The sequence below is a fragment of the Mytilus californianus genome, unplaced genomic scaffold (assembly GCF_021869535.1).
Source record: "Mytilus californianus isolate M0D057914Y unplaced genomic scaffold, xbMytCali1.0.p SCAF_2, whole genome shotgun sequence".
NCBI classification, from domain to species: Eukaryota; Metazoa; Mollusca; class Bivalvia; order Mytilida; family Mytilidae; genus Mytilus; species Mytilus californianus.
The window spans coordinates 11,361,833-11,383,840 of NW_026262668.1; the positions used below are offsets into that span (position 1 = coordinate 11,361,833).

Below are 22,008 nucleotides of genomic sequence, written 5' to 3' on the forward strand. Positions count from 1 at the left end.
AAAAATCCACATTTCAGTGTGTGCTTGCATCTCATCTGTTCTATTGAACTTGAGATACATAATACTATCGAAACTAGAAGGTCTACATCATATTTTGATCTTTTAATGGGCATTGACACATATAACGACTTCAAACTAGTATCTATGACAAACGTGATGATTTCAAAAAAATTGTTAACTTCCCATTTCTCAGAAGAAACATATTCTGTACTATTGGCCTTTACATATCTCAGTTGTTATGTTATGCTCGGGCATGATTCAACTATACGGAATTCATTAACATGGTTTTCTCTTTATATAGAAATTATCAGAGTTATGAGGAGCAACGACTGAAATCGACACTTTATAAGTTTTACGATAACCATCACTAATTGGTTAACCGATACGATGTGTCTGTGTCTCAACTCACAAACGACATGTGTTCGCGTCTTAGAACTCTATAGGATGCCAGAGTGATAAGCTGATATGGGATTTTTCCGACAATTTGACTGAGTGTGGATTCGTATGATGGTGATGTATGCATAGCAGGAGAGGCTGACCTTGTCGACGACACCGGTCTTGCTTCATTTCTAGTTCTTGCAAGTCCCTCCGTTTTTACTTTTAACCTTGATTTGTTTCTTCTTAATTGATTTACGAGATTTGAATATCGGTTAACTACTGTTCCCTTAATTTATACTAAATGAACAGAAGTACAGTTTCCCTCCGACTAACATATCAACCAGTATACATCCAACTGATTAAGGGTATAGACTAAATGAGGTTTGTAACAAGCAAGAACTGGATAAGTTTTGTATCAAGCAAGAACTGGATGAGTTTTGTAACAAGCAAGAACTTGATGAGTTTTGTAACAAGCAAGAACTTGATGAGTTTTGTAACAAGAAAGAACTTGATGAGTTTTTGTAAAAAGCAAGAACTTGATGAGTTTTGTAACAAGCAAGACCTTGATGAGTTTTGTAACAAGCAAGAACTTGTTGTATTTTGTAACAAGCAAGAACTTGATGAGTTTTGTAACAAGCAAGAACTTGATGAGTTCTTGTAAAAAGCAAGAACTTGATGAGTTTTGTAACAAGCAAGACTTTGATGAGTTTTGTAACAAGCAAGAACTTGATGAGTTTTGTAACAAGCAAGAACTTGTTGTATTTTGTAACAAGCAAGACCTTGATGAGTTTTGTAACAAACAAGCACTTGTTGTATTTTGTAACAAGCAAGATTTGATTAATAAAATGGTTACGTTCTTTAAAAAAAACCGAATAAAGACGTCGTCAACAATATGAAAAAGCATGATCCTGTTTAATGCCGTAATATAAGTATGGAGAGGATGTAGAACCATAAGTGTCCATAAGTCAGTGGCGGATTTCTACAACATTGTAGATCGAATGATTAGCAGTTAACAATAAATTACATATTAGTTAAAAAGTGATTAGAAACTAGTGAAAAATACCCGCTAAGAATTCGAGCATTAAAGTTGAAAATAGTGAATGAAAATGTACGGTACTGACACTATTCAGTCATAAATCATAGGGTACACATTATCATAACACTATAATGTGAGCAGATGTGGCCAACCGATCGATCAACAGAACTATAATATTTCCAATATTCACAAATTCGGATCACATATTATCACTTATTCCACAAACCTTGTTTAACTGTACTAGGGTTTAAATACAGGTTGCACATAAAATGAATTCGTAAAACACATGCACATGGATGAAAAACTGAATATATAGTTATCTGTAAAATCCAATTTCAATACTGTACAGAAAGGAACAATGATATGTATATATTTATTAAAAAAATGTTTTATTGCTGTTTACACTGTATGCTGTTACATTTTGTTGTCATCGTTTCTTTTTTTATCAAGAAGCTTGAAATCATTGTTGTCATCATCGCGTGATCTTTCCTCTAGATCTTCTTCGGCTTCATTGTTGTCAACAACCCTGTAATGAATATTAACAACAAGGTTTAAAGTAATAAGCATCATTCAATTATCATTTTTGGAAAGCTAAGACAAATAATAAAATTACTAAGCAACTTCAAATGTCATATAAAAAGGGACATTCATATTGATATAGCATCCCAAAGACATAAAGGACATTCAGGCATTTAAAGGTCAGCATACTACCCCTAACATTAGAAATCTTTCTGTATGATATGATTAAAGTCTAGATTCCCAGAGTTTTTACTGAGACTATCAAACATCTACAACCAACGTCGAATGTTATAAACGTTAGAATATAACAGAAGACAAACACCGTACATGAATTTAAAAAAAAAATCATCCACCCTGTTTTAACTTTGATCAGTGGAATAGCAAAAGGAGAATTTTGTTGCTTTATGCAAGTTTACAGTACTGTTCTTACCTAAAGTAAACGTAATACTTTTATTACAAGAGAAACAATGAAAAAGAATGTTATTGATATTATTATTTTTCAATACTTTTACTAAAGGAGTAGGGCCACGAAGGGTTAAAAACGGCCCCGTCTCAGAAATTGACGAAATTACTGCAGAAGGATCACTTACTAGTGTAGTTCATAAAATGATAACCATTAGACTTGTAACTGTGTTTGTTTAATTTTCCAGGGCGTCAGAAAAGACTAAGGTACAATGGTATTTTATTCATTTGCGCGTAACGTTTAAATTGTTTTCATTAACGTTCTAGTAACTTTATAATCATTTTACCACACGAATTTTTATACAAAATATTTCTTGAATCTCGTCCATATATCTTTTTTTTTTTTAACTCTATTAACAGAAACTTACTAATATTAAGGTTTAAGCTGCAAAAAGCGCTTCAATTAAATTTTGTATAAGTGGCCCGGATACTCGTTTTCTGTATTGATATTCACGAAATAGAAATTGCAGAGACTATGTAAACAAACATAATTCTATAGCATAGATTAAATTAAAAGTCATAAAGGATTTTAAAAGATAAGCAATGAATGTCTTCTATTGGGCAGAAGGTATTTAGATTGAAAGCTGTAAAATATCTTGGCCAGCAAAGTACAGTCGTAAAAAAGTATGAGGATAGTTGATCACACCACATCATCTTATTTGTATACGGAAAGAAAACCGTGATTCACTTAAACATAGAAAATTTTATTTTCAAGTAAAGAAGTTAAACATGAAAACACAGATAAGGATAAACATTGTGTATAGAAATTACATAGCATTACATGTACTTCAATAATCATAAAATACATCGTAATTGTACAAAAGTAATCAGACACCATAACCACACGAGCACTCATAAACATCATTCTCATTCCGGAGGTTTACATGCTTACTCTCAAAGCAACATTCAGAATTAAACACTTGAATGAACAATAGTTTCTTATAATACTGCCATTTATACGTCACTGACCACATTATATAGTACTGCTATCTCGAATTGTACCTCAAGCGCATGAAATATGTAGTCATCTGTAAAAATTGAAATATAATTCTTTCAAATGGTTCAATAAATCCTTTTTAAATTTTCCCGGAACTGTTTTGCTAGATAAAGTAATAGTTTAAAGGCAGTGGCTATTTTGCCGGCGCCGCCAAAATTAAAAATATGCTATTTTGCCAACTTTCGTTAAGCGGAAGCCAGCATGCCAGTAAAAAAAAATTGTGTTTACAGATATGCAATTCAAAACTGACTATTATTTCAAAACTAAATTTAATTTAAACATTTTTGATTTTGAAGCTATGTGATTGATATTTTTAGACTGTATAACGTTTTTATCAATTCGATTTGCCGTGATATTTTAGTCTTTCATTTTTTTTTAAAGCATAGTTTAAAAATCTGCGATTTTATTCTTATGCATTCGTGTAGTATTAGACTGATTTTAGAAATAATTTCAACTACATGTTTTGATATGATTTCATTGCTACAAATGGATGCTCAATAGTTTTTATTTTTATTCCTTTTTACAAATTTGGACTTATAAATGTTTTTATACGATTTTATGTATCTCAAATATTGTGACATTTATCTTATTCACTCTTTACAAAGAACCGGCAAAAAAAACAAATTCACTGTATTGCCGGCGCCGACAAAATAGTCATTGCTATCGAAATATGCTATTTTGCTTGTTTTAATTAAGATATTTTCATTAAGGACGACAAAATAGCAAAAAAGATTTTTTTTGTTCAATCATTAATGAAAGTGAAATAGTGAAATAATAATTCGCCTTTAGCAGCCAGTCTGGTTCATTTCTGTCAAAATAAGCGAAGAAACATCACTTATGAATTATTCACTTGCAAGTGGATAATTCGACCTCATTAAATCCATATTCAAGTGAAGTTCAATTGAACCCCTTAGCTAGAGATGGGTTACGCATGATCTAGGCGTGTTCAGGTATTAAAAGTAAAAGAATGTCGACATTGGAAGTGAGACAACCATTTGGTTGACTGATTCGATATACAAAAACTCATTCTTATACAGGTAAAAACGATTATTAAAATATTGATTTAACCTATAATTTCAAATGAAACAGACCTAGACAAATCCAATTGCACGAGTTTGCTATCTATTTATTTCTTTGTTTATGTTTAAATCGGGTAAGATGACCGTCGGCAGTCTTCAGAAGGTCGCCTCGATGGTTAATTAGATGGCGTCTAGACTAAACTACACACGAAATGTTGATACATACTATCGGGTCTATGCATCGTAAATTGTTTATTTTACACTTTTTTTTAATTTGAATATACGTGTTAGTATGTTATAAGTCGAATATGAGAATTTGAGTCAAATCGGTAAACATGAATTTGACAGCTAATGCCCCTTTAAGTTTTAAACTGCATTCTTTTATAAGGTTTTCACAATTGTCAATTTATTCTTATGTAGCTTTTATCTTGTAATCTTAAATACTCTTGTTCTTGGTTAAAGTGTTCCGGTATTCCACATACATCTATCGTTCTTATCTCGAAAAAAGTTCGAGTGTACTTTATTATTATTTTTATTATCATTTGGTCAAATTAAACAAATTCATACCTCAATCCGTATGAAAAAAAGAAGATGTGATATTATTGCAAAGAAGATAACTTTCAACCAGATACCGAATGACTTGCCCATATGGATTTATTTTAAAACTAATAGATATCCATGGATTATCCCGATATCAGTTTTTTTTTATTTGGCGTTGATTGTAACGATATAAGTGTATGTAAGCTGCGTCCATTCAAGTAATTATTATCTTTAACTATAATTAATATACAAGATCAATTATTTTCGTCTATATTTAAAAAAGAGATGTGGTATGATTGCCAATGAGACAACTCCACACAATGTTTGCTTTCTTTAAAGTGAAATGAAATGTAAACTATTTCTCATGGATATGTTATATTAACCGGTAAACATGTTTTAAGAGTTTTCAAAAAACTTGCTTAGTTGCAAAAAGTACGATACAAACAAATAGGTTTCAAAAAAATGTGCAAGAGGAGTACTGGGATAAACGTCAATGTGACAGCTACCTAACAATGATTAAATTAATATGCTATAATACTTTTTTCAACTGCACTCTGCTCACTGTCACTTTCGTCCATGGCATGTGGGATAAATGCTGCATCTTCAAGAGAAGCTCCTCACTTCTGTACTCCATGTGTGATGTCCAGATTATGTCTTTATACCCTAGATACCAGAGTCTAGAGGCAATCTGTGCAAATCAACATGTTCTCGTCTGGAATATGCATCTAACATGCCGCTGGACGTGAAACAGTCATCCATCATCATGAGACAAACAACTCATGTAGTAAAATGGTGTGTTTCTTTGATATTCAATATTCTTTTTTTTTTTCTTTTTCCCCAAAAAGTGAATTAATAGACGCGTAAATATCTTCTCAAAATATTTTAAAATCTTTAATCATTTATTTAATTATGTTTAAAGTCATTGTTGTACTGTAACTTTAGAGGAGATATGATTGATAGTTGTTTGACGTCCAGTGGAAAATACTTCATACATATTTATGACGGAGAGAAATTTAGAGAATCTATTTCAAACAGGAAACAAGAAATTGCATGTGTTGTCATTGAACATAAGAGAAAATTCTCCAAAAGGGGGGAAAAGGGGGGGGGCAATAAAGAATCACATGACCAATAAAATAATACAACACCATGAACATATAGTGGCGACAAAAAAAGGGGAATAAAAATATAAAAACAGGTAACTACAGATTGTACACGAACCTCGGGCCATCACAAGAAACGAAAAAATCAGAAATATAAAGATATCTCATAGATAATTTATTCATAGTAGGCAGCCATTCTTGTTGGTCGCTTGTAACATAGTCTCACTCAACTTTAAATGACACCACCAAAAAGAGACCAAATAAACAATTGCTCCTTGTATGCATTCTGACCAATTATGCACGCTATCACGCGTAAATATCACATATCTATTTGAAGTTACCAAAGCGATATAATTGTGTCGGATAGTTTTGTTTCATCTTTATTTCAGTTTTCATTGAAAACAAATATTTGTTCTGGATGAATGTCACGGACAGTATACACCATGCCCTCTCATGGCGTCGTAATTTTTATTTTAATTAAAGAAATATTTAAAAGCTTAGTTAACCACTGTGCAATATGATATCAAAATTCTCACGTGATTAAATTTCTTCTTATGTCCTACGATTTTCTATGTATGTTAATGTTCATAGTTCTGTAATTTATTTACACTTTCCGTAGTAATTATTTAAAATGTTAACTTGGCATGCCATACATGATAGAAAATGCGGACGTGAAAGAAAGCACTTCATCAACGCGTCAACATGAGATTACATTCCGCGGCGGTTACATTTCGACGATTTCGTCTTTCTAAAAGGAAATTTGAATTAGATTTTTTATGTTGACACCCATATCGATCTCTTGGATATAGAATTTTACGGAAAAAAACTACGGCTCTAATTTAAAACTGTCATATTTTTGTTTGCATAGCACAGACCGGGTTAATTATTACAAAATAACGTGGAAATGATCTTTTAAATAATTTGCAAGTTCGTAATTTTTATTTCCACCAATTTAATTGTCTTGTTTTCTAATGAAAACAGTTATGTAGACGAATCTATCCATGTTTAAAAACCTCGCCGGATCGGCGGTTAACGAAGCTATAAACTTTTGAACAAAGACTTGTTATTCCATTTTCTTTTTTTTGTTTGTTATAAATAAGAAAATAATAAATTATAGAATTTATTCTATTTATAGCAATTGTACATGTTCTTGGTACAGTTATTTTACGTCTCAGAATCTATCGTACTTCGGAAATGGCGGCGTTGAATCAGGATTTGCTTATTACTAATGTTAGCAAAAAGTAAATTTTTGATGTGGCCACAGGCCTCGACCACGCTAAATATTGTTGCAAACTTAGTCAAAGTGTCAAACAATCAAAATAAGAGTAAAATTACTTTGGTCGAGGCCTGTGGCCAATGCGAAATTTAACCAGGAAGTGTGAATTTCTTTAAGATTTGGACATTTTGAGCGTTCCGGTTTTATTCCGGGTATTACGTCACATTAATGACGTCACAAAAATATGGTTTTATACTATAAGAACAAATAACGATATACGTAGATATCTTTTAGCTATAAAGGATCCACCTTATTTCTCTTTTATTTTTTATCACCTCACAGGGCCAATATCGGCACTTCGTGGCCATACTCCTTTATGGACAAATATAAGTATTTGATTTTGAACGGTGATTTTATTTGTTTTGGTAGGAATTTGATGATATCGGGATTTACCAAATCGGGCATAACATATGATTTTTATTATTATTGACGTCATCAACGTAACGTAGCTAGTAGATGTGACAACAGCTAAGACTTTCTGTGTGAAAAGTATACGAAGATTCTTTAGAGGGACAAGAAATGTCTCACACGGAAGAATGATAGACAACACCATATAAAAGAGGATAAGACAGTCTATATAAAGCTACATAAATAACTAAAATTTAAGCAACATGAACTCCGAAAACCTAAACCGAGGATGCACTCAGATTTTTCTGAAGGGCAAGCAGCTTCTCGACAAAGGAATTCTCGACACTTGGAATTTTCCCTGGTAACACAGTTGCTTCAACTGTAGAAAAATAGCTGAAAACAGGAACGAGTAATTGATAAAACATTTACACGTTTCTTTTGATAACTTCTGTCACCTTTTTACAAAAAAAAAAATAACTAAGAGGTAATTAATGATAACAAGGTCCTATTTTTCTCAAAAAGAAAAAGCTTTAATTACAGACGTTAGCAAAATAACAAACAAAGAACTGATATATGTAATGCTAGAATGTTTACCTTCCTAACTTCGCAGCATCTTCAACAGTATCTGGTAAGATGGTATCCTTAGTTTCAGGCAAAAACACACAAAGAATACCAGCTGTCAGTCCTACAGCACCAAATATAATAATTGGTAAGGCACGTCCAAACTTCGTATCAAGCAATAACCCCTACAAAGATCAAAATTATAACAATGTAAAATTGAAATTTGTTTTTACATATTATCATTGATATTCTTAAATTTAAACTGTATGAAATAAAACATTCTTGTCTGTAATTTTTTGTCAGGTGAAATTGTTCTTTATTTATTCATTTATCGTTTTATCCTGATTTTCTACTATGCAACTGCCGTAAACTCAAATTTTATTGAAAAGAGACAAAATGTGAAACAAAAGGTTGGCTATAAATGAATCTTACTAAATCTCCAATATAAGAGGATGACATGGAACCAATTTTACCAGCTCCAGAACAGAGGCTTAGAAAGAATCCACGGGTAACAGTTGGAGCTACCTCTGCAGTGTAAAGATATAACAGTAAAAATGCTCCATTAAAAGTTAACTTCCCAAGCATAAACATTGCTACTAACAGGAAATGCAAAGCTGTAAAAGATGTAAAAAAATTAAAAACGATCGATACTGTTACAAATACACCTAACTTAAACATATATTCTTAGATAACCATGTATGTTCTGACTACTTTATGGGAAATTGTCTTTACCAATCCTCATGGGAACTCATGGTTAATTTTTCTTCCGAATAAAAGAAGTAGGTTTAAGCAATTTTCACAGCGCACACAATCTCTGAAGTGCATCACACTCATCGTAGTGCCAATTAAGAATACAGAAGTGTGTATTATTGTTTTTTTGAAAATAAACTTGTTGAATTATGTTTTTTTTTCACATAGAAATGATATTTGGATAAAATATCGATGATTTAATCGTTCAATGTAAAAAAAAAAACAAACACGAAAAGACGGCCAACTTATTTTTTTACAGCAAAACAACAATAAGGGAAACCCAATTGTTATTTAGATTCCAATGAAGGATAAATTTTCAATTCATAAATTTCTGCCTGATGGATTTTTCTGTAGTGACATAATTGTGATTAATTCTTAAACTTTGTGATAAAAGTGATGACTTCAACTTTCCAACCGTTACTATGAATATTCCATATTTTTTTTGCCATGATTTCAACAGTCCCTGGAAATGGAGTATATATCACCAATGTGATACGATATTCATTATCTTACGTTTTCTATCGTGATTTTCTTCATAGGGGTTGCTTCTTACAATGAAATTACTGAGCCAAAGTTCTTAGTAGAAAAGTTAAAATCATTTCATCAAAAGTTATGCATATCATTGGTGATTTGTTATATTTTCCATTTCTCCCTCCTTCATGGTTTATCTCCGAATGACTAGTATCACCGATTTTTAATCATCATGTGCAACCGAACCTGTTCCACTAGTTTGCTGAAACTGTTCTGATGCTTTAGCTTTCTGTATTATTTTTTCAATATTTTATTTCACAACGTCTGTGTTTTAATATTGGTCTTGGCTTACTGAATTCTTCCTGAAAACTTAATTTTTCTTATTTCTAAAATTTGTACTATTTGGTTCTGTTTTAAAATTAGAGAGTTTTCATGTATCGATAGTTTATGTATGTTGGTAGTATTTTAAGGTTAGACAAGCAAAAAATGCTTTCAGCTATGAAACGAAGCATGAACACCCACTAGTACATATTGGATTTCAATATAAGTAATATGAAGGGCGTTACTATTCGAGCAGAAATTGCTAACCTTTCGGAGCATCTGAGATAATACCAAATGTTGATAGATTTCGTTTGAATTTGTTCATAAAGCTCAATATGCATGTAAGTTGTGGTACTTTTTTAACATTTACTTACATTTTTGTCCAAACAATGAAGGTAATAAAGTTAACAAACAACCTATTCCACCAACAATCATATAAAACATGTACAGCCTGTTCCGACCAATTTTATATGAAGCAAACAAACAGACGATCTCTCCAAGAAAACCAACGGTGACTGAAATGGCCACGTTGACGTAAACGTCACCTCCAAGCTTGCCGACATTCATGGTAATACCATAATACGCTAAATTCACAGCAAACCTGACAACGATAAGGGTAAAGGTGAATTAAGATACATATATTATTATTTAAATCAAATTATTACAAACGCAGCCTCATCACCACCCTTTCTTCAATGCAATATGTAGTCTTTCTTGACATTGTGTAGTGAATGCATCTCTTTACCAAAAAAGTTTCATTGTAAGGGTTTTAAACAAATTAATCAGAAAATGTTTGTTGAATATGATATGTTGATCCCTTTAGCTGCGGCCTATTGATTGTTCGCAGTAGGAACAAACATGTTCAGAGCACTAAATTCACAAAATATTGAAATAGTTCAATAAGAATATAATAAAGTATGACATTAAAAGTCATAAATCTCCTTTTTCCTTCTCGTTAAAATATCAAACCGTTCTTTGTTGATTTGGGACGGTTTCAATAAATCATCGTTCTTAATTTGGTGATGAGGGAATGCATTGTATCAGATATTTTTGTTAGAAAAAAATGGGTTGAATGTTATACAAATGTTCAGCACGAAAGTTAACATTTTCACAGTTAAACAAGACGAGTAAATAATGTCAATAAGTTAAACATAGTACATTTAGTGTCGTCATCTTAACACAAATTGAATTAAAGTCAACTTCCGAAAAATTATATCTTCAATGACGTTCAACAACATTTATGAAAGCGGGATCAATATACCTGTATTTATACATCAGACCGTACTGCACTGGTTACCGGAATTTAAGCTACACCAAACCAGGCACTTTATATCTGAGAAACAGGCTATATATGCCCTCAATTTTAGAATTTATTCATACATTTTTGTTTTTTTTTTATTATATAAAACTAAACAACGATGAAGGTTCAGGACTATGCATGTGGTAAAAACTCACCAAAGATACAAGGCTTGTAATTATAAACGCCAGGCATGAGATTTGTCAATTAAGGCGCTTGAATCTATACAATTTGAAGGTCAATGAAGTTCGAATTTGATAAGCATTGAAAATCAAAAATTCCAAAAACTGTTCCAATTCTGCCTAAGGCTTTATATGCTTGGGATTAAAAAAAAACTTAAGTGTTTTAGATGATTTTTCAGTTTTATTCACAGTACAATTACAGAAAATAACCGTATCAAAAAATATTTCATACGTCTGTGTTGTTTAATCGGTCAGCATAGGAGCACTGATTACTTGGCTTGTAATAACCTTGAAAAGTATTTGTGTCATGTTTAGAAATTTAATGTTCACAAACTTTTTTTTTAAACTTACCAATTAAATAATAAAATGCATGTTCGAATAAACAATTGTTTAGATGTAATCAAAATTTTCACGGATTTCGAGAAGGAGGTTTGGTGCTTCTTATCTATTATACAAGCTATGCTGTCAGTATCATATTGAACTTTAGCTCCGTTAACATCAGCCATTTTATTTAGCATCTTGACTGCTTTAGATAATTTTTTCTTTACAATTAACCATCTAGGAGATTCCGGAATAACACTGAAATATGACAAAATATGTTTTTACATTTTCAAGGCATCTTTATATGACAGTGCCAACCAATATTTCATCAATTATTATAGGTTGTACTTCTGTAAATATAGACAATTCAATTTCCCAAAAGGAACTCCTTTTACGGATAATACTGTGCCATTTTTACTATGAAGTTTCCTAAAAAATTATATCCTAGAATGGAAAGTTCATTTGCACTACTAATTTTTCAAAGGTCAAATCATAGGGCTGTGCGGCATATTTTAAACATATATATGCCGGAACTTCTAAGTTTAAATTTATACTTGGGTCTCCCTCAGAATTCAATAGGCGGCTATCCATGTGTATCTATACTGGTAATATTCCCAAGTTATGTTTGTATGAGATGAAACATAAAGATCATATCTTAGGAACCAGTACCTAAATAAAACAAAATATCTATGACTATTATATATCTCCCCAAAAGAGGCGTGGTTTGTGAAACAGCTGTATTTACAAAGTGCATCGTCGTAAATTACTGTGGGGCACTCACCGCCGTCTTCATTTAGTTGATAGCTGCAAAATGCTGATAAAGAATAAATTAATAAAGCTTTTTGATAAATAACCAACACAATCTTAAAAGACATATTTCGTACATATTTATGACATGAATAAGTCTGACAAAAAACATGCTTTTGGAATAATCAGAAATATCAAATCTTTAATTCTCGAGAGACTGTGACTTAACATATATATCTTTTAATTTGCCAAACTGGTTCTAAAGAGGTTGTGTTGTTAAAATATACCAAACTTTCCATTTCGAATTTTGAAATGTAAAAGACCACACAGAAAAAAATAAAATTTTATCGATATAAATTCAATGTCAGGACATCGTCAGAACTTCGAAAAAATATATAGATATTTAAGTCAATATTAAATTTTTCGTTCTTCTTGGACAAAAGAATCAGCACATCAGAATAAAACCTAAAAGTAGAATCCAGAAGTTTATTTAGAAAAGGCTGAATTATAAGAAAAACAAAAAACCAGTTTGAATCCATGCTACAAGTTCATATATAAACAACAAATGAATTTGTAAAATATGATATACTAGTAGTTTGCATCTCTATGATTTTGTGTAAGCCTATAATATATAGTGCGTTTTGTTTGTTTTGAATTTGATTTGTTTTTATTACTTTTTTTCTTTTTAATGCTGTAAAATTTCGTTACTACTTGATTCTCAACTTTTTATTTGAGTATACTGATGAGTCAAATGTAGACAAAACGGGCGTCTTTCAGACTTAATCACTATAAAATTAGAAGAAGTGGTATAATTATCAATGAGACAGCTCTCCACCAGAGACCTAATGGCGTAGAAGTTAGCAACTATAGGTCACTATACGGCCTTCAACCTGAAATCTTTTTTGTACAATAACCAAACATCATGACGATATATCAAACTCGAAATAAACCCTTGTATAGACAAGTTATAAGCAACTATCACAAATGGGGGGGGGGGGGGGGGGGGGGGTATACATATACTTGTTCCTCGTCCTTTCTACGTCAATTATTAAAGATTGTTGGAGAATATATGATTTGGACCCTTTAAAATTTGAAATAAAAACCTTCTATAAAATCTTTTGTTGCAAACTAGACGTTTAACAAACAAGAATCAATCAAAAATACAAAGTGACAATATTGTCTTTATATAATGTTTTCCCCTTTTGTAAGATCACAAAGGGGATAACAATATTTTCTATATAAAAAACAATCAAATTAGAATATAGATCTCTGATTTCGTTATGTTCATAAGAATAAGCTAACTACGATAGCTCGTCATATATATTTGAGTATACTGATGAGTCTAATGTAGACAAAACGGCCTGAAAAATGTCTCCCCGCTGACAAGCCGGTTTAAATATCTAGTAGTAGCAAAGTAAATGATGCGGTAATTTATTACATGACTGCATATTGTTTAGATGCTGAAGTAATGATTATGACAATGAATTTCCATTTATGAAGAGATATTGTAGACTTTGGCACTATTCATAAAGAATAATTCCAGAGTTTGACACTATGCTTCAATGTTTATAAAACAAAAAGTCAACAGTTTTTATATATTTTTTCCATATCAAAACCTTCTTTTTAGTTAAATTGTTCAGCAGATATCAAATATATTTCAAATAATCAAACTTTGATAGTTTAGAATTAGAACTTTTTCAATCAATAACACTTTACGCCATGAAATTCGATTAAACTAAAACCGTTTTACAAGCCGTGGACTATACAACGCTCATGGTACATTTTCAGGTACCTGCAAGTTTACTTCGATATGGGCAGAAACTGATGCTTGATAATATTAGACAATGACGTCACTAAAATGCACGCGACTTCATTCATGCAGCCAAACAACTATCACAACGTTTTGAACTCGTAAAAGTAGATTTTTTTACAAATTCAATGTATTTCATATTCTCAACCAAAAACACATTTTGTTAAGACAAATTGCCGATGGCATTTTATTTTCTGATACTGACTTACTGATACTGAACTCGAATATGAACTCGCCCTGACGGGCTCGCTTGATATTCTCACTAATAAAGTCAGTATGGAATCTTTTCTATTGTTGAAGACAGTAAAGTTGACCTCTGGATGTCTTTTGTATTTCTGACGTTTTCTTTATATTTATAATTTAAAATTGCAAGATTTGTTTACATTATCATTTTGAACGCAACAGCAAAATTTTAAGAGTATGAACGAAAACCAGATTGTTGTTTATGATGGAATCTTTGAAAATGAGATCAAATATGAAAGTCACAAAAATCTGAATAAATTGAAAAAGTTCTAAATAGACAATAAACCACAAACATATGATCAGATTAATACAATTACATCATTGAAAAAGTGTTTCCACTTAACATTCACTACAGTCGCCGAAGGAATGGCTTCGAGTGAAAAATTTGATGACGTTTAAACATTAAAACTTGCAGACTATATAAGGTATATGAGATTCGATAAAAACCAAAACAGTTCAGTCATATACATTTACTTAGTAATTGATGATTATAATGCAAAAAAAAAGAAGAGATGAAGTGTATGCATCAATGAAAAATCAACCCTAGAACCAGTAAAGACGTGTTGCTGTCAACATATAATCTTTAAAAAATGTCCGTTCATATATTAAAATTTAAGTTATACTATATTAAATAAAGTGATATGGTATAATTGTCAATGAAATAACTATCAACAAGAGTCTATAATACTGGTATGTAAACAAATATAATTCATCTTACAGCCTTCCACAATGAGCAAACTCCATATTGTAAAATAAGCTATACACGCATGACAAAATAGGTAACATTTCAAAAGAGAAAACCAACGACCTGATAAATGTTTTAACAATAAACAAACCACAAAAAACAAATATGACAGAGAGTAACCACCGACAATTACTAAATTGCAGGCTTCTGACTTTGAGGGCGCATAAAGAATATGGCGGGTTAAACGTATTTGTGATCTCACAATCCTCCTCTTAAATCAAACAATGGTGTAACAGCACAACATAAAAACCAACTAATAAAGTAAAGTTGGAAAGGGATTGACACATCAGAACGGTACGAAGCACTTTAAAGCTTATAACCAATAGACATAAACACAAACAACATATTATGGCGTACTCGCAGTTACTGAAAGCTAGTTCTATGCCTATTCAAGCTAATAAATTAAACCATGTTTCCAAGACTAGTCAAGTTGTGAATAAATTTCAAGGGAACTACTTAATTCTTCGAGAGAACAAAAATACTTCGACATTAACAAAGAATTGTACAGACGAGGCTGTTGACCTTGAAGAGTACCAATAATAAGTTGCATTTTTTTTCAGGTTTAATCATCCACTTGATCAATAGAATATAATAATATACATAAAAAAATGATCCAAAAATTAAAACAAAGGGGGTCATATGATCAAACGGGGCCTTAAAAAGCAGACCCTTCTAAAATCAACTATACCTGAGAGGGAGTTGGAACCTTAGTTTTTTTAATAACCTATTAACGACGAATTAAATTTCAAAAGTAGTTGATAAACCATGTAAATACCAAAACACCGACTACTGAGCTAATGAGACCCTCGGGCACCAGAGTACAATAATTATTTAAAGGTGCATTATGAATTTATCTTTATTTGGTAATATCAATTATAAAGTACAGAAACTCTTATATTCTTGGTTTTCCAGTATGAGGTATGAGCGTTCCTGATGAAGTAAAATCCAGAAAAGCGCGTCGGAGGCAACAAATTTATATTAAAAACTAACATGATATGTTCAGTCCAATATGATCAGAATTTCATACTACTATGAACGAAAGATGATGGATAAGCATGATTAGATTATAGGGATGAACTGAGTATTCAAAAATGTATTGAAAATAAGAACATGTTGGGTAAATGTTATTGCGTGAGCAACTCATCAATATCATTAACGAATGTCATTTCTGTGATCATACGGTCTTCATTAATAAGCAATTGTCCATACTGTATGGTAAGCTCTTAATTGTCTCAGTTTAGAAAGATAATTTGAAAGACACATCCGACAATCTGTCATTAACACATTGTTAAAATGTGTAATTCTTGCAAGGAAGACGTTTGTCGCTTGTAGTCTGCAAATAATATAAGCAGAAAAGCCTGTCCCCTTTTAGAAATGGAAACCATAAAAATTACCGGGAGCAAAATTTAAATAGCAGGTGGATAATTGCATGTTATGTAGGAGAATGTTTGCTGGAATTCTCCGGAGCTGTTTTCATGGAGTCATATATTAACATTCTGACATAAGTATCAGTCAGTTCACAATCTGACCCGATTCGAAAAGAATAACTACGTCAATTCTTTAACATTTTGCCTAATGTTGGGCCTAATCCTTAACTATACGGATCGTAAAACACTAATTGTCAGAATGCGTATCTGGTGCAGTGATATTGGTACCGTTAAATTTATTATGGATTAAGCCTAACGTTGTTTTGGTTATATCGTAAACATGTTTAATATTTTTATCGTGTACTCACAACCAAGACAGTAAGTTTAATCCAATAGGAGCTGATGTATATAACACTAAGTCATGCCAGTCTCTAGCAAAGTATGCTATCAAATCCAATATATATGCACCACTCATGTAAATCCAAGAAATCGCACATCCCACAATCATTCTTTTTGATGGTTTGACCATTTCTATCACTAAAAGACAGTTATTTAAAAATGTAGGTATACGGGAATTAGAATATGTAGGTACCCACCATAAAATGCATTTAATTTTTTTTTTTTTTTTTTTTTTTTTTTTTTTCAATACACGTCAGTGTATTTGCGCTAGTTTGCTTGTGCTTACGTGTACTTCAAATCCTTTATTCATGTGTTAAAATGTTTTTGTTGCTGCTTTAAATCATCAAAATTTTACAAAATTACGCATTATTTCAATTGGTTTTTTTTACAAAATCATAATTTATTTCTCCCAGATAGGCATGGGGTCTCCCTTTTTTGTTATTTGTAGACATTTTCATTTTGCACCATTTGATTGCTCATACTGCATTTATTCATTATACAACGACTTTCAAAATTGTGTCGTTGAAATCAAAATAAATCATTTGAAAGGTTAGTATTATCTAACATTCGTTTATATATTTCCATCTATATTTTGAAAATGAATGGGATCTATGCATTCCTATTTTTATTGAATATAGATATTGTACTTGTTTTGAAGTATATTATCATTCATAATTTGTGACAGTTATTCTAAGACAGTGCAAAATAGCCAATTGAAAAATGTATAGGTTTAATAACTTTTTCAAAGTGCTTTTAAAAATGCACAAATATGATCCATATCAGATAACTTTTTTATCAAATAAATTAGGATAACTTTCAGGAATTTAATAGCAGCATAAACTTTACTTACAACTTGCTTGATTTATAACATAGATTTATTACATTTTCCTGTCGTAAATTGGAAAATTATTAAGAAACTGAGTTTGCAACTCCTTAAAATAAAGTTGCATCATATGGTTTTAGCTGTTCTCTCTAGGATCATAACTCTTCATGTAGTTATACATTCCCGACTTTCATTTCCATGTCGTCCCTAATGAAGGTATATCCAGAAAAGCGCTTCGGACACACCAAATTTATCAAGTGAATATTTCATTTAAACTTACGGTATTTCTGATCACATAAAAAATTAAAGTTGCATTCAAGTTTAAAATCAAATTATCAATGACATTTGACACAAAAGTTGAATGAAAAAGGTATTTTTTTAATTTCTTTTACCTAAGATGAATCCAGATACATACGAAACGATTCCACTAAGACCGTTCAAATATCTTAAGAACATTATAACATAATAGTTCTGTACCCATGGTAGAGCAATGTTTGCAGCAAATAAGCCAATGTTAGATAAACAAAATACCAGTTTCCGTCCAAATCTGTAAAACAATAATAACGTCAATAGATTAGTGTTTCTTGAAGAATGGATGGATGGAATGATTTTATCTATGATTTAATAGCCTTTGCATGCGATGCGCTTTGTATACATTTCAAGTATTCAGTTAAGTTATGATGAATTGGATTTATAATCATACGGTTTAGATACAGAATAAATAATATATTCATGTGTCAGAATTAATCAATATTATTGCAATGACAATAAAAAAAAAACTCTATGTACATATAACTCTTTAATGGAAGTTCTCATGGATTGTTCAAAAATCGTGTTTTCAACTAGAACACGACAAATTGCACCAATATTAGAGTGTAGGACAGCATGATAACATATCATTTCTTTTCAATGTTTGTCAATTCCCACATTACAGCATCTTTATGTATCACAGTATTTGTTTCATAGTATTTAAGCTCAGTATTATTTATGTGAAATCAATTCTTTTCTGTGTTTGTCAATTTATACATTGAAGTATGTTTGTGTATCATAGTTTTTGTTTCATATTATTTGTATCATAGTATTAAATGAGCTTAGTATTATTTACGTGAAATCAATTTTTTTCAATGTTTGTCAATTTCCACATTAAAATATGTTTGTGTACCATAGTATTTGTATCATAGTATTAAATGAACTCAGTATTATTTATGTGAAATCAATTCTTTTCAATGTTTGTCAATTTCCACATAGCAGCATCTTTATGTATCACAGTATTTGTTTCATAGTATTAAATAAGCTCAGTATTAAATTATGTGAAATCAATTCTTTTCAGTGTTTGTCAATTTCCAAATTGAAGCATGTCTTTGTATCATAGTATCTGTTTGATAGTATTTGTATCATATTATTTAATTAGCTCAGTGTTATTTACTTGAAATCAATTCTTTTCAATGTTTGTCAATTTCCACATTGAAATATGTTTGTGTACCATAGTATTTGTTTCATAGTATTTGTATCATAGTATTAAATGAGCTTAGTATTATTTACGTGAAATCAATTCTTTTCAATGTTTGTCAATTTCCACATTGCAGCATGTTTGTGTATCACGGTATTTGTATCATAGTATTAAATAAGCCCAGTATTATTTATGTGAAATCAATTTCTTTTTAATGTTTGTCAATTTCCACATTGCAGCATGTTTGTGTATCACAGTATTTGTATCATAGTATTTGTATCATAGTATTTGTATCATAGTATTTAATGAGCCCAGTATTATTTATGTGAAATCAATTTCTTTTCAATGTTTGTCAATTTCCACATTGCAGCATGTTTGTGTTTCACAGTATTTATTTCATAATATCAAATGAGAGCAGCATTATTTACGTGACAGGTGATACTTTTATAGTTTAATTACTTACATGTCAGCAAACAAAGTGGTGATAATCATTCCCGAAAATGCCCCCACATGGTGTGCCATAACAAGATGACTGCGGTAGAACTTCCTGTCACATACCATATTAAACTAAACAAAATCAATAGAAATAATAGTTTTTCAAGAAAAATGTTTGGCATTAGTTCAAAATGGCAAGATACATTTGTAAGAAAACATGTTAGGATTGCATTGTTAGGTTGTTCAATTATTGAATTTATTCCGTCTTCTAGTTTCCCACCCCAACACAACCATTACCAAGTCAGTCAACAATTTTAATTTTATATATCATGATATACTTACCGAGAGTGAAAGATTTCTCCAAATTTTATTTTCTTCATATATTTCATAGATTTTAAAGTCGAAAGAGGAGACAGCTTGGATACTTGTTCAACGGAGAAGAAAATTTCTAGCAATATAACACACATGTTTTAATACGAAATCGCCATAATTTAATACACCATTGGTTAATGTTCACTGAATTGATACCACTTCTGGTGAACCATTTGTCGTCGAGGTCGTCACAAGCTCAGAAGTCAGGGCTTCAGCACTGACATTGTTAACCATATTTTACTAACTTTCCCTGATATTGATAAATTACGAAATTACGAAGAAACTCCATCAGGCAAAGTTGATCTTAGCTTATTTTGACTATTTTTTCGATGTTTCTTTCTTTCATTTAGCTCCTTGATTTTTTACGTATTTTTACATCCTTGGCTTTCAAATGTTTGGGTTAGGACGAACGACATTTATAAAGCGTTATTTTCATTTACATGTCCTTGGTCGATTTCACTGCCGTCGGACTGTTAGTTCCTGAGGCTATTATCAGTCAGTAGTCAGTGCATCGGTACTAACAAGATTTTTAACATATTTTTTCGAAACTTACCCGTTGATGATTTAAACTAGAGGCTCTAAAGAGCCTGTGTCGCTCGCCTTGGTATATGTGCATATTCAACAAAGGACACTCTCCAACATTGTAGACGAGAACATAATTCATGAAAAAAATCTCTGTTTTGTTGATCTTGTATTGCTGATCATTTAGTCTGTTTAGTTTATCTCTATCTTCTTTAGTTTTGGCTCAAATAACAAAAGAAGTTAAAACAAATCCTCATTTAAGGGCAATCACTCCTATAAAGAGTGACAGTCTACTAACTATATCGGCAAAAATTGACTTGTTAGTATATCTTGCCTTGCTGGTCAGTTTTGTGATTTAAAGTGTCTATTTATCTATACTACTACAATAACGAGGTCCAATTTGTTACCTGGCATGACGTACAAACGAAGAATCAAAGAATTCAACTTTATATATAACTAATATAGGACATTGGTGTTGTTTAAAAATTACACCATTCCAGGCCCTTTCGTTTACCACATAATTGATAGTACTAATAATTAACACGTTCTGGTTCGAATCCGATACCGATACCAATAGTATATGTCGCATGTAGTCTCTGGTTATCTGTTACCTACTGTTACCTTTTGTAAATCTCACCTCTATCAGGGGAACCTAGGAGTCTTCCAGTAGTTGTTTTATATCCATGTTACAGTTTCACTATAGTACACAATTTTTAAACAAGTCTGTTTCTTCCACCTTAATACCACTATTAATTTTGGTTAACTAGTTAAAAAAATCAAATTTAGCAACGCATAAAAATTGGTACAAATCGTCATCAAAGGGCAATAACTCTAATAAGGAGTCGACTGACGATTTCGTGAGACTTATTTGTAGAACTTGTCTTGCGGATCATTTTTGCATTTTGAAGTTTCTCTCTATCTATTTTAGTTTTCAAGATAATATGCAAAAATGTAAAAAATGGTAAAATTTGTAAATTAAGGGCAATAACTACTATAAAAAGTCGTCTGACAGTTTTGACGTATATAGACAACTGGTAGAGCACAACATTCTGAACATTTTTGCTCCGTCAGATTTTCTCTATTTATAACAGTTTTCAAAATAATAGAAAAAAACTTGCATTTTACCCCTATGTTCTATTTTTAGCCATGTCGTCCATCTTGGTTTGCAGATGGGGTCATCGGAAACGTATTTTAAACTAGATACCCAAATGATGATTGTGGCAAAGTTTGGTTAAATTTGGCCCAATAGTTTCAGAGGAGAAGATTTTTGTAAAAGTTAACGGACGACGACGACGACGACGGACAACGACGACGACGGACATCGGACGACGACGGACTACGGACGCAAAGTGATGAGAAAAGCTCACTTGGCCCGTTGGGGCAGGTGAGCTAAAAATTACCAAGGGACTAAGTTACGGACTCCCTCTAGCAAAGTTGACCTTAGCTGAATTTAACTATTCTTTTTATGTCCGTATATACAAACTCATCCATCCCTGCCCTTCAAATGTTTTGGTTTG

The 22,008-nt window shown here is 31.6% G+C and overlaps 1 protein-coding gene across 3 annotated transcripts in view; it reads right to left on the reverse strand.

Moving 5' to 3' along the window:
- Positions 1–1,777: 1,777 nt before the first annotated feature.
- The window catches only part of LOC127729228 (solute carrier family 22 member 3-like), a 55,889-nt gene continuing 35,658 nt past the window's right edge, over positions 1,778–22,008 (reverse strand). For all 3 annotated transcript variants that reach the window (XM_052236958.1, XM_052236956.1, XM_052236959.1), the window contains 8 exons: positions 19,626–19,729; positions 18,105–18,259; positions 16,859–17,027; positions 11,609–11,836; positions 10,153–10,379; positions 8,669–8,850; positions 8,270–8,421; positions 1,778–1,940 (listed from right to left, as the gene is read on the reverse strand). In XM_052236958.1, coding sequence (XP_052092918.1) covers positions 1,829–1,940; positions 8,270–8,421; positions 8,669–8,850; positions 10,153–10,379; positions 11,609–11,836; positions 16,859–17,027; positions 18,105–18,259; positions 19,626–19,723 — 1,323 coding nt within the window. In that variant the 5' untranslated portion in view covers positions 19,724–19,729 and the 3' untranslated portion in view covers positions 1,778–1,828. The remainder of the gene's footprint in view (positions 1,941–8,269; positions 8,422–8,668; positions 8,851–10,152; positions 10,380–11,608; positions 11,837–16,858; positions 17,028–18,104; positions 18,260–19,625; positions 19,730–22,008) is intronic.